At 36.2% G+C, this 12686-nt stretch overlaps 1 protein-coding gene and 2 pseudogenes across 2 annotated transcripts; all 3 read right to left on the reverse strand.

The window, feature by feature from the left end:
* Positions 1–235: 235 nt before the first annotated feature.
* LOC148696611 (monolignol oxidoreductase AtBBE-like 13 pseudogene) lies at positions 236–2012 on the reverse strand (annotated as a pseudogene).
* On the reverse strand, positions 1962–3933 carry LOC137724619 (tetrahydroberberine oxidase pseudogene; annotated as a pseudogene). Its single transcript, XR_015962344.1, has one exon. The product of XR_015962344.1 is annotated as a tetrahydroberberine oxidase pseudogene (transcript).
* A 3227-nt stretch (positions 3934–7160) lies between these two features.
* On the reverse strand, positions 7161–8839 carry LOC137724362 (tetrahydroberberine oxidase-like). The gene has a single exon (XM_068463112.2). It carries the CDS (start codon positions 8824–8826, stop codon positions 7231–7233), a length of 1596 nt encoding a protein of 531 aa, XP_068319213.1. The 5' UTR covers positions 8827–8839; the 3' UTR covers positions 7161–7230.
* Positions 8840–12686: the final 3847 nt, after the last annotated feature.

A 12686-nucleotide genomic window follows, 5' to 3' on the forward strand; every position in this document is an offset into this window, starting at 1 on the left:
TGCTGATATTTGCTAATGTGTAAATGGATTTCACTAGTAAAAAATAATGAAAAAAATTTAGGGGGACGGCTAGGGGGGTCCCAAAAGTATTAGTCCCCTATCCTTTGGGTTTGGGGGTAGATGATTTGCATCTTGTGACTTTTTATTGAGAATTAATTTTCGTTAATCCTTTAAACAGATGACACTTTTCATTAGTATGATAGAAGGATAAACTAATCCAAAGTTCCCAACTCATCTATTTCTTCCTCGATGGAAACACAGGGATGCTTTGTTTATCCCTGAAGAAGTTACCAGGATCAACTAAGGTTTTTACATGAACAATTCTCCTAAAATTATTCTTAAAATACTTCAAACCCCAAATGCTTGCTTGTCCATAACTTGTATTACAAGCACTGTCCTCTCCAAGTCAAGATCCCTATAATTCAAATAAGCACCTCTTGGGGACTTTAAAACATATGGTGCCATGTACTCATAAGCCTTCTCATCAAGCGAATATGTTTCTCAGTTTCCTTGCCATCATCCCAAGAAACCATATACTACTTGGATTTGGAATATGTTTCCACTTCTATGTGGGAAGGGAGTTTCCGAATCCCAAATCTCACTCACTTTTCCCCCATGAGGTGTTAATATCAACAAAAGCTTCAACTTCAATCAGTTTTTTCTATGAACCTTCCAAGCCAGATTCCAAATTGGTCCACTCACGTAATCTGATTTTGCTTTGAAGAAGCTCTTAGATTGCTGAGTTCTCCTGAGCAAAGCTTCCGACTCGTTTGTTGAGATACCGGCAAAGTATAGGACATATTCAACCCAGCACAGTGCAGTTGCTGCGGTCTAAACTTAACTCCAGAAAGTTGTCTTGCATCATGGAGAGAAGTTTCTAGGCCAGCCCAATTAAAAGGAACCGAATTCAATTATAATAGTTTTTTTCACCATTTGTGCCACTTTATTTCCAATTCCTATGACTGAATGTAGGAAAATGTCTTCATGAAGTGTATCTGCTATGTTTTGCCATTTCGAAAATAGTTTCGTTGCGCCTTGTTCTATGGTCTGTGAAATTTTGAAACCCGTCACAGATGGAGGAACAGGAACCAACCTAAGTTTCCATGCTAGAATGACTCCAAACTTGAGCCTCCCCCTCCTCGAATAGCCCAAAAGAGTTCTTCTCCCTGGATTTTCTATCGAGAATCCTGCCATTAACGTCAACAATCTTAGCATCAATAACATTGTCAGATGCTAGACCATATTTTCGGAATATGTACTCCACCTCCGCTAATATGTCCCCCCACACCGATAGTTGGACATGTCCCTGCTGGAAATCCATGAACTTTACTCTTCTGTGAAATTGTGTAGCACACTCACTGAGAGTAGCACATGACTCAACCCAACCACTCTCATTCTCTATGTCAACATCGATAGACCAAAGATTCAAAAGATCAATGATGATGAAAGGAGCTTCGGACACATAAGATAGGCCCTCGTAGTGAGAGGCAAAACATTGAAGAAACCTTTCTGTAGCTGATGAATTTGAAGAGGGAAAAAGTGAGCTGAGAAGATGAAAAGTATTGGAAGTAGTTTCATGTGTAAGATTACCATATTTATTTTCTCTGTACACATGAAATGCATGAGCTCTGAGCTTACTTGTATATGTACTGTGAACTGAAAGAGCTTTGCAGCCATTGAATGTATAGTTAAGACAAAAGCAATGATTGACATATACGTACGGGAATACGTAGCAAACTACAAACCAGGTTCTATACAAATTAAAGTTTCCTCAGAACTTATTTTAAAATTGCCGAGTGAAATTTATATTAAAGGCATCGTCACAGAAAATAGAAAACTGAAGCTTGCATGTGACTATCTAAGTCATCCATCTGAATCCTATTTTGCTATCTATCTAAAAGAAGGATGCCAAAAGGACGGAATATACACTAAAAAAAATAATAGTCTTTGAACACCAAGAATAAGTCATTAGGAATGGAAGCACCCGACTTTCTGGTGCTGCAATCTGTCATTAACTCTATGAGATTCCGGATCACTGTTTTCGTTTCAAACATTTCTCGAGTAATCTCTCAGTGTTTCAGAAACTGTATAAACTAAACAGAAAGTTTTTAAGAATCAAACAAGAAAATAAAATCTTCAAATTAATTCAAATAACATCACCAGCATTTTGCTATTGAATTTCGACAGTTGCAGCAAATCCGCCTAGTTGTTGTTGACATTTGAGTTTTTCACTCAATGGTAACACAGGAATACTTTGTTCATCCCAGAAGAAGTTATCAGGATCGACCACTGTCTTCACATGAACAAGTCTCATAAAGTTACTCTTGAAATACTTCAGACCCCAAATGCTTGCTTCTTCATAGCCTGTACTGCCATCATCAATGTTCCTCCCCAAGTCAAGATCCCTATAATTCAAATAGGCAGCTCTCGGGGACTTCGAAACGTGCGGTGTCATGTACTTATACAGCCTTCTCATCCAACCAATATGCTTCTCAGTTTCCTTGTCATCATTCCAAAATATCATATACTGGATTTCAAACAAAGTTCCTTTTCTATGTGGGATAGGAGTTTCAGAATCAGAAATCTCACTCATTTTTCCGCCAAAAGGTGTCAGTATCAATACAGATCTCTCTTCTTCAAGTAGTATTTTCCATAAATCCTCCAAGCCGGCTTCTGAAATTGGATCAGTCACATAGTCTGATTTTGCTTTGAAGAATCTATTAGAATCTTCAGTCCTCCGCTGAAGCAGAAGTTCCGATTCGTTTCTTGGGATGCCAGAAAAGTACAGAACAGAATCAATCCAACTCATTTCGGTGAACTTGGTCTGGTCTAAACTTAACTCTGGAAAATTTTCTTGCATCCAAGGGAGAAGTTTCTCAACAGTCTCCAGAAACAAGCACTCAAATAAAACTGTAATAACTTTTCCGCCATTTGTACCATCCTGATTCGCAATTAGAACCAAACGCAAGAAGTACTCTTCAGGAATCGTATCTGCTATAGCTTGCCATTTCGAAAGAAGTTCGGTTGCACCTTCTTCTATGGTCTTCGATTCCCTATAAACAGTTACAGATGTAGGAACAGGTACCAGTCTAAGTTTCCATGCCACAATGACTCCAAAGCTTGAGCCTCCCCCTCCTCGAATAGCCCAAAAGAGTTCTTCTCCCATGGATTTTCGGTTCAGAACATTGCCATTAACGTCGACAATCATAGCGTCAAGGACATTGTCAGCTGCTAGACCAAATTTCCTGAACAATGTACCATGTCCACCTCCACTAATATGCCCCCCAACACCAACTGTGTGACAAATTCCTGCCGGAAAGCCATAGAGTTTACTCTTTTGCGCAATTGCGTAAGACAGCTCTCCGACAGTAGCACCTGCCTCGACCCAAGCACTCTCATTCTCTATGTCAACATCGATAGACCGGAGATTGAAAAGATCAATGATTATGAAAGGAGTTCCGGATACATAAGATACCCCCTCGTAGTCATGGCCACCGCTGCGTGTTTTAATAAGTATGCCCTCTTTCTTGGAGCAGATTACAGCTGCTTGAACATGAGAGTAGTGAAAAGGAGCGATGATAGCTTCTGGCTTCGGAGTTGAAGTGTTCCAGAATCTGAGGTTGTGTATAGAAGAATGCAAGACTGAAGAATAATTAGAGTTGTTTTTTGTGATGATGATTTTGCTGATATCATCACTTGAGTTGAAATGGTACTGTATGTGGGAGGTAAAGCATTGAAGAAAGCTTTCTGTATCTGATGAACTTAGAGTTGTGGACATAACTGAATTGAAAAGTAAGAAAAGTAGTGGGAGTAGTTTCATAGGTAAGAATAAGATCACCATTTTTGCATCCTCTTAGCTCACTTAGATAGTTAGATGTACATTGAAGACACAGTCAAGGTTCAGATTCGATGTGTTTTCTCTAATTTTGATTTTAGTATTAAACAAATAACAAGTGGCCTTTTAAGGATTGAAGCATGTGTAAGAGAATACGTAAGACTGAAAGTCATTTATAATTAAAAAAATGGACGGATTTATAGCCACATGACACTGTGATTAAATATGCATTAATTTAAACATAGCTTTATATTATTAGATCAAGATGTCACAGTAACGATGAATTTGTTTCATGTTAGTCATTCTCGTTCTAAACAATTTTAAGTATTCTAATACTTTAAAGTAGGGGACACAAAAAATTAAATAATCATACCAACCATGTCATCAGGAGACACATGGAGAAGTAAAAATAATTGTATATATAGCACCACTTTCAATTTATATGAGGGAGGTGCTTGCATTATTGTTTGGACAGCTAATCAGCAGCAAATCAATGTTTTGTTTATGACTCTATGAGTCAGCAAGCTCAATCCTCTATCCTCGAAGTCAGGCTGATGCTGGATTCTAAACCCGAAAATATACACCAGCATCAAATAAAATAATTAAGAATATTTGTTTGTAATTGTATATGAAAAAAAAAAAAGAAAAAAAAAGCCCCTCTAACAGAACCTTGTAATCAATGGACTATTATGAACACACAAGCAACCAACTGCAAAGATGGCAATCACCAATCAGCCAAACCACACAATACAACGCCATGCACGAACACAAGTATTTGACGAAGTTGGGTCAATTGTGCCTACGCCGTCGCTGATCGGCATGGAGAGGTTTCACCAGTCACCCTCAAACTTGACCAGTCCCATCAGATATGAATCGACTACGATCCCAATTCCACCACTAAGACCATCGATCGTCACCAACACACTCTCTCTCTCTCTCTCGCCTCTTCCCCTCACTATTCTCTCTGCAACTCGGCTTTTGTACTTCCGAAGTTGACGGATCTGGATCTCAAGACCTTCCGCTCGAAGGAGGCGGCAGTGTCTTGGTTGCCGTTTGATCGGCTGACTCGAAGAACGTGGGTGACGTGAGCATGACATCATATCACCTCAAGTGTACTGGTGGGCGAGAATGACCCGATCGCTCGGTCCGGGGGTGTTGGGCCTACTAAATCGCCCAACTGATTTGGATGGGTTGCTGCTGTTTTTCTTGGGTTTGAAAGATTGAATCACCCAATTGCGAAGGCAATTCGATGCAATGGGGTTGCTCTTATGGGCGGGTCAGGTCTAATCTTTGATCCAACACCAACATAAGAGCTGATTTCACAATGAGAACCTAACCTTTTTTTTACATCTAACTTAAATTTTAAATGTGAAATTTTTTTTTCCTTATTGCATAATTACAATCAAGTACAAATTAAAATTAGCTATAAAACTAAAATTTATCAATAAACTCACACCTTATATTACTATCACACAATGTTTCTCTTATGTTCTATTTTGCCTAAAATCCTAGGATGCTCTCAGATAAAATAAGCTATTTTCGGTTTGTGCAAGTTTTGTTTTTCAATTAATTCTACATTAACTCTGTTTGTAAGATTTGAAGGCATAAACTCACTAGAATCTAGAGAAAGTAAAAGTGGAAGACTAGACGATCATCGGTAAAATGTTTCTTTTTTCTTCACGCGCATGTTCATGTCTCTCTTGGTTCAGCTTGACAGGCAAAGTTTATATGCTTTCGTTGGAGTTGTAATGATATTTTTTGATTATGTTTGAAATTGTAGAATTGGTGATTTTATTGATATATCTTTGTACAACGAATATAAGGATTTATACAAATAGCTGGAAACTATTCTAGGTAAAAGAATCCTAATTGGGGATTATGTTCATAGTGGGAATGTGATAGATTCAGTTTCTGAACCTTTTATATATTGTAATTTGGTCAGTTGTGTTGCTCTTTAATCTCCAAACTTTAAAATCCTAGCTCTATTTCGTAGTAGCAATGGGGGATCAAAACTTCATTCATTTGAACCATTTCAGTACTGGCTTCCCATTTTTGTCTATTATTCTTCTCACTTCCGAAACTTGCCTAGCTCTTGTTCAAAATTTTGTCACGATTAATCCACCATTATGGATTCATATAAATTGGATTGATAAGGGCGTGTTGTTTCTCTTATCTAACTAGTCCGAATTCATTTTTGGCTTCAAAGGATTCAAAACCTAGTCCCCAAGATTGTTTTTGCTTGCCACTTAGTACTATGGTATAGTGATATTTCTCTTTACTTGTAAGTGAGAGGTATTAGGTTTGATTATCGTCAAAGGCGAATTGGAACCACATTATTACTATCCCATTATGAGGCTAAGCCCACCCCCTCCCTCTTAGTGTAGATAATATCGATTATTCAAAAAAAAAAAAATATTGTTTGTGTTTGTTATTGTCCACATGGACAGTTCAACGTTTTAAATTCTGATGTGTTTGATGCTAAGAGTGGTGTGTTCTTGCAAAGCGACGGAGGATTGAAAGAAAATACGATGGATATGTAGGAAGGTAAAAACTTCAGAGGAGAATATGTATGCTTTGAGTTTTATTTTTTATTTTTTGAATGAGTGTAAAGATAATTTTACATATTGGTTGGGTTTGTGAGGGTAATTTAGGTAGTAAATTTAGGTTTAAAGAGATATTGACAGTTTAATTAAAAATAATAAAGGTGTAAAAAGTAAGTTTGGTGTAAAGAGAAATTATGTGGGTTTAAATAAAATTTCATTTCACAATATATAGCCAGAAGGTTTGCCACCTTAAGAGCCAATTTGATAGCTATTACGTTTTTATTGTTGGTTTTCACTTGTACCTTGAAAATAATAACTTGAAATAACTTTTCTTTCTGTTTTTCACTTGTCAATTATTGTGCCCTTTTTAGTACATTTCTTCTTTCTCGCGCTCCCACCATCATTCATACACTCCTCTTCATTCCTAATTTTTTTTCTATGTACTTTCTCTGCATCACTAACTCAAAAAGCGATATTAATAACCAATACGAAATGGTGATTAAATGAGCCCTAATGTTTTGACTGCTTCAACTTTAATGGCGCAAGCTTTAGGAGAAGTACTGTGGTATTCATTGTTTGAGGCACGCTAGCCTTGGCTATCCAGTACCAGCTCTCTCGCTTGTGTACATTGGAAGGAGGAAGATACTATATCCATTTACAATTCTTGGAAGCACAAAAATCCTGACAGTTATCACTCACAAAAAATAAATAAGAATAAAACGTACAAACTTCAGGAGGCAATAGATTAGGAACAAACTATACAATCACAAAACGGGACGATGTAAAGCTAGAACTTATCGGTCATTATTCATTAGTATTATGAAATGAGGAACCAAGCATGTTGTTGACATTCTATTTCTCCCCAGATTGTAACACCGGGATGCTTTGCTCATTCCTGAAGAAGTTCTCAGGATCAACTAAAGTCTTCATATGTACTAGTCTCCTAAAGTTATTCTTAAAATACCTCAAACCCCAAATGCTTGCTTGTGCATAGCTCGTGTTACCGTTTTTGTTCGTCCCCAAGTCAAGATCTCTATAGTTCAAATAGGCAGCTCTCGGGGACTTCGAAACATATGGTGTCATGTACTCGTACAGCCTTTTCATCGAGCCAATATGTTTCTCAGTTTCTTTATCATCACCCCAACTGACCAAATACTGGATTTCAAATAAAGTTCCTTTTCTATGTGGGAAAGGAATTTCTGAATCAGAAACCTCGCTCATTATTCCTCCGAAAGGTGTCAGTATCAACTGGAATATCTCTATCTGAAGAAGTCTTTCCCATAAACCTTCCAAGCCAGCTTCTGAAATTGGTTCAGTAACATAGTCTGATTTCGCTTTGAAGAATCCCTTCGATTGTTGCGTCCGCTGAAGCAAAGTTTCTGATTCGTTTCTTGGGATGCCAGAAATATATAGGACACACTCAATCCAACTCATTTCATTGAATTTGGTCTTGTCTAAACTCAACTCTGGGAAATTTTCTTGCATCCAAGGGAGAAGTTTCTCAACAGACTCGAGAAACACGAAATTGAATATAACTTGAATAGTTTTTCCGTCATTTGTACCAGCTCCGTTTGTGACTTGGAACACCAAACGCACGACGTACTCTTCAGGAATCCTGTCTGCTATAGCTTGCCATTTAAAAATAAGTTTGGTTGCACCTTGTTCAATGGTCCTTGCTTCTGAGTAAACTGTTACGGTTGCAGGAACAGGAACCAACCTAAGCTTCCATGCCAAAATGACTCCAAAGCTTGAGCCTCCACCTCCTCGAATAGCCCAAAAGAGCTCATCTCCCATGGATTTTCTGTCAAGAACTCTTCCATTGACATCGACAATCTTAGCATCAAGGACATTGTCAGCTGCAAGGCCATATTTTCTGAACATGGTACCATGTCCACCTCCACTAATATGTCCCCCTACACCAATGGTTGGACATGTCCCTGCTGGAAATCCATAGACTTTACTCTTTTGTGCAATTGCGTAGTACAACTCTCCCAGAGTAGCACCTGATTCGACCCAAGCACTCTCATTCTCTATTTCAATATCAATGGAACGAAGATTGAAAAGATCAATGATGATGAAAGGAGTTTTGGATACATAAGACAGACCCTCGTAGTCATGCCCCCCGCTTCGGCTTCTTATTTGTATGCCTTCTTTCTCGGAGCATTTTACCGCTGCTTGAACATGAGAGTACTGAAAGGGAGTAACGATAGCTAGTGGTTTTCGTGTTGAATTGTTCAAGAATCGGAGATTCTGTATAGAAGATTGCAAGACTGAGAAGTAAGCAGGAGAGTTTTTGGTGAGAATGATTTTGCTTGATGGGTTAGAATTTATGTTGGAGGAAAAGCATTGAAGAAATCTTTGGGAATTTGAGTTTGAAGTTGTATAACAAAGTAAGTTGAGAAGGATGAAGAGAAGTAGCTGAAGTACTTTTACATTCGAGATCTCCATATTTATTTGCTCTGCATTTATGAATTGGTGTGAGATTTGAGCCCACATATATAGGCATTACGAGTTACTTATTTATTTATTTTTAATAACCTCTTTTTATTTTATTACAACGATTTCGATTTTACTACATCAAGGGGAGGGAGAACAGTACGAACCCAAAACTCTACAAATTGAAAAGGAATGCCTTACCTTAGACAGTCCCCCACTTGCATGTAGTTACTATTAGTTTAATTAAGATTGACAATGAATGTTCAATGATTCTCTAGGTCTTATTTTTGTCAATTTTTAAGAATTGCAAACTCATTTTCATACTATATTTAATGACAAAACTTAAACACGTTTACGCAATAAGGGAAGACTTTTTATAAACCATTATCTTAAACTAGGAGATACAAGTAATTTAATATTTTTTTTCAATGTGAATCAAAATATATATGGATCTGTAGTGATACACTTGCTGGCATGAAGCTGTCATGAATTTGTTTTTGGTGCATTGATATGAGAAATACAGCCAGTAAGTCTTTCTTTATTTCCAAATAGAGTGATAAATTACTATAGGCATCCGTTTCCATGTAAAGCCTTTCATGCTTTTGTTGGAAGCAATTGAATGTTTATGTCACAAAAATTCGTCATTGTGTTATTTGGGATTGCTTTCGTCAGCTAAAAATGATTTTGACTATATTTGGTAGAAAATTTAGTAGTGTTTCTGCGGTAGTTCAAAACACATATGAGTCAGACTAAATCCGGTAACTATATTATTTACTTAGATCTTCGACTTTCATTCTTCATTCAATGATGAACTTTCAATATAAGTAGTATTGATCAGTCGTTGATAAAATTTGAAGAGTAAAATGTTTGGACATGTTATGTCTATACATTTTCGACACAATCAATACAATTTCCATCATTTAACAAATGATGGACACAAACACAAAAAACTTCTGACAAATATCACTCATAAAATGACCATAAAAAAAACAAACATAAGAAGTACACATTTCTAAGAGCATCTGCAAAGGAGATGTCAAAATCCTAAGTGGAATACCACTGTACATATTTCACATCAAAAGTCTCTCCAACCGAAATATATTTCACATCAAAAGTCTCTCCAACCGAAATGTTATTTGCTGATTGGATTTGAAGACTTAGTGATTTGATGTTAAATTTATTTTTAATTCATTTTAATAGTGGGTCCCTTATTTCATTAACATTTCAATCAATAAAAATTTTGTTTCAACATTTTTTAATAATTACAATCAATTAAAACTCTATTTAAATAATAAAATAGCATTTGACAATTCGGTTGGAGAAGTACAAAATTTGATATAAGATTTTAAATTGTCACATCAGCCATTAATTGTAATTTGACTATTATAATAGACCTAGCATTGTTTCGTGTTTTCGTATCGTTTTCGTGTCCTACCCGATATCTTAATGGGTCGTGTCGTGTAACACCCGTTAAAAAAACGGATAAAATGACTCAAGCCGAAATCGACCCGATAATATTAACAGGTAATATGACTTGACCTGTTACCCGTTAATGTTACATCCCACATCGCCCAGGGAAGTGGATCATGTAAGCCTTATATGTATATTCTCATCTCTACCTAGCACGAGGCCTTTTAGGAGCTCACTGGCTTCTGGTTCCATTGGAACTCCGAAGTTAAGCAAGTTCGCGCAAGAGCAATCCTAGGATGGGTGTCCCACTGGAAAGTTCTCGTGTGAGTTCCCAGAAATAAAACCGTGAGGGTGTGGTCGGGGCCCAAAGCGGACAATATCATGTTAATGTGGAGTCGAGCTCGGGATGTGGTGGGGGCCTGGGCGAGGATGTGACAGTTAAGGAAAATATATTTTAAACCAATAAATAATCAAATGAAAGACATACTACTAAATAAGTATATACATGCCATATTGTCACATTCAAAACATAAAAATGCATTTTTCTTTTAAGTATATTTTTGCTTACCTAAATTAATTGCTCTAGCCTTTTTCTTTGCAAGACTTGTATTTGTATTGTCTATATTTTCGCTTCCAAGATCTCGTTATATTCCCATTATAATCTCCACGGACTCCTCATCACTAAGGTTTACTAAATCTGAATCTCTAGCATCCATTGCTTTTGAAACAAAATGGGTATAAATTAATTAATAACTTAATTAATTAAGTAAAGCCTTTAATAGTTTTTTAATTAATGTAGAAGTGTAAAGAATATAGAAAAAAAAAATATAAACGCTCGTAATAACAAGCTTTACAACTTTCATGAAGAGCTTAACTTTGAAATTCGCCACTATAATTATATAAATCATTTATCAAAATTTAACCATTGATTGTTGTTTACATTTACGCTTCATTGTTCTCATCAAATTTTGTTTTTTCAGATTTTCTTTTTTGAAAATATTATCTATTAGAGGATGCAGGAAGATAAACAGTTTGGATCATTAATATTATATTCATAATTTTACGGTTAGTGAAAATATTGCTTGGTGTTAATAAAGTTTTTACAAACTATATGACATCGACTCATATTTTAGTTAATCATAAATATCGAAACGTGATATCAAAGATCTGAACCGTTCATCTTTTTACATCCGCCAGATGATCATGTTTTCAAAAAATGAAATTTAGTAAGAAGAATAAAGCGTAAATGACAATCGACGGTTAAATATAAATTTAAAGTTTATGGATTATAGTGTTGGATTTCGAAGCTGACCCCTTCATGAAACTTGTAAAGCTTGTCACTATAAGTGATTGTGTATATATATATATTTTTTTTTTTTTTTTACATTTTTTACGCTTCTACAATAATTTTTATTAATTTTATTAATTTTTCCCTCAAATAAAAAACATTATTCATGAGGGTTTGGAGAATTTTAAAAATCTAAACGATAATGTAAGTATAACCATTATCTACTTGTGGACGAATAATGATGAATCACGAGTGTTTATATATTCATTCACATTTTTCATACTTGTATGTATGTCTTCTTAGTTATTGTCTATACAAATACTATACTAGTTTATTTTAATTTTGGACAACATGTTAAGTAAAATTTATCCTAGTAATGATAATAAGGAACTCTCATAATAAAAATAAATAATGACTAAAACTTTTTTTTTTTAACTTATATAGAATAATAATACAAAACTATATATTTAATATAGAATACATTGTATATATTAATATGGCTATTGTACTTTATAATAAATTTTTTGGTAATTAAACTTTAAAATTTTCAAAATAATTTTTTTCTTAACGGGTCGAAATAGGTTACCCACGTGTATACACGTTAACAAGTTCTCAACAGATCTCCGATAATAACCCGATTAGTCATCGTGTTGATCCAAAACCCGTTATTTTCGTGTCATGTCAGAAACTGCTGGGTCTATCTTATAATTTGACATTTCTTTTGAAAATGGTCTAAAATGCCAGCTTTTCTCTCTCTCATTCTCTCATTTTGGTATATCAATTGTTAAAAGAGACACTGAGCATGAGTTTAATGATTGATATTAGGGCTGGGCAAACGGGGCCTGGACCCGCGGGTAGGGGCGGGTCCAAGCGATTCGGGGCGGGTACGGGGCGGATCCTGTTTTTAAAATTCTGAAACGGGGCGGGGCGGGTCGGGTCCATGTCATTTGCGGGGCGGGACGGGTCCTAATTGCTGAGAAACGGGGCGGGGCGGGTACGAACCGTTTCCACCTTCCAAATTTCCGTTGATTTAATCTAATCACTCTGTATCTGCCTGCCAGACTCCCAAGCAAACTATCATCGATACCCCTGGTTTTTTGCCTTCATGTACTGGTAATTTCCGCAGAAATAAGAAGATTATGCTCTCTGTGAAGAAATTTATTAGAAAAAGTCC

The sequence above is a fragment of the Pyrus communis genome, chromosome 5 (genome assembly GCF_041283825.1).
Source record: "Pyrus communis isolate YQ-2024b chromosome 5, ASM4128382v1, whole genome shotgun sequence".
Classification (NCBI taxonomy): Eukaryota; Viridiplantae; Streptophyta; class Magnoliopsida; order Rosales; family Rosaceae; genus Pyrus; species Pyrus communis.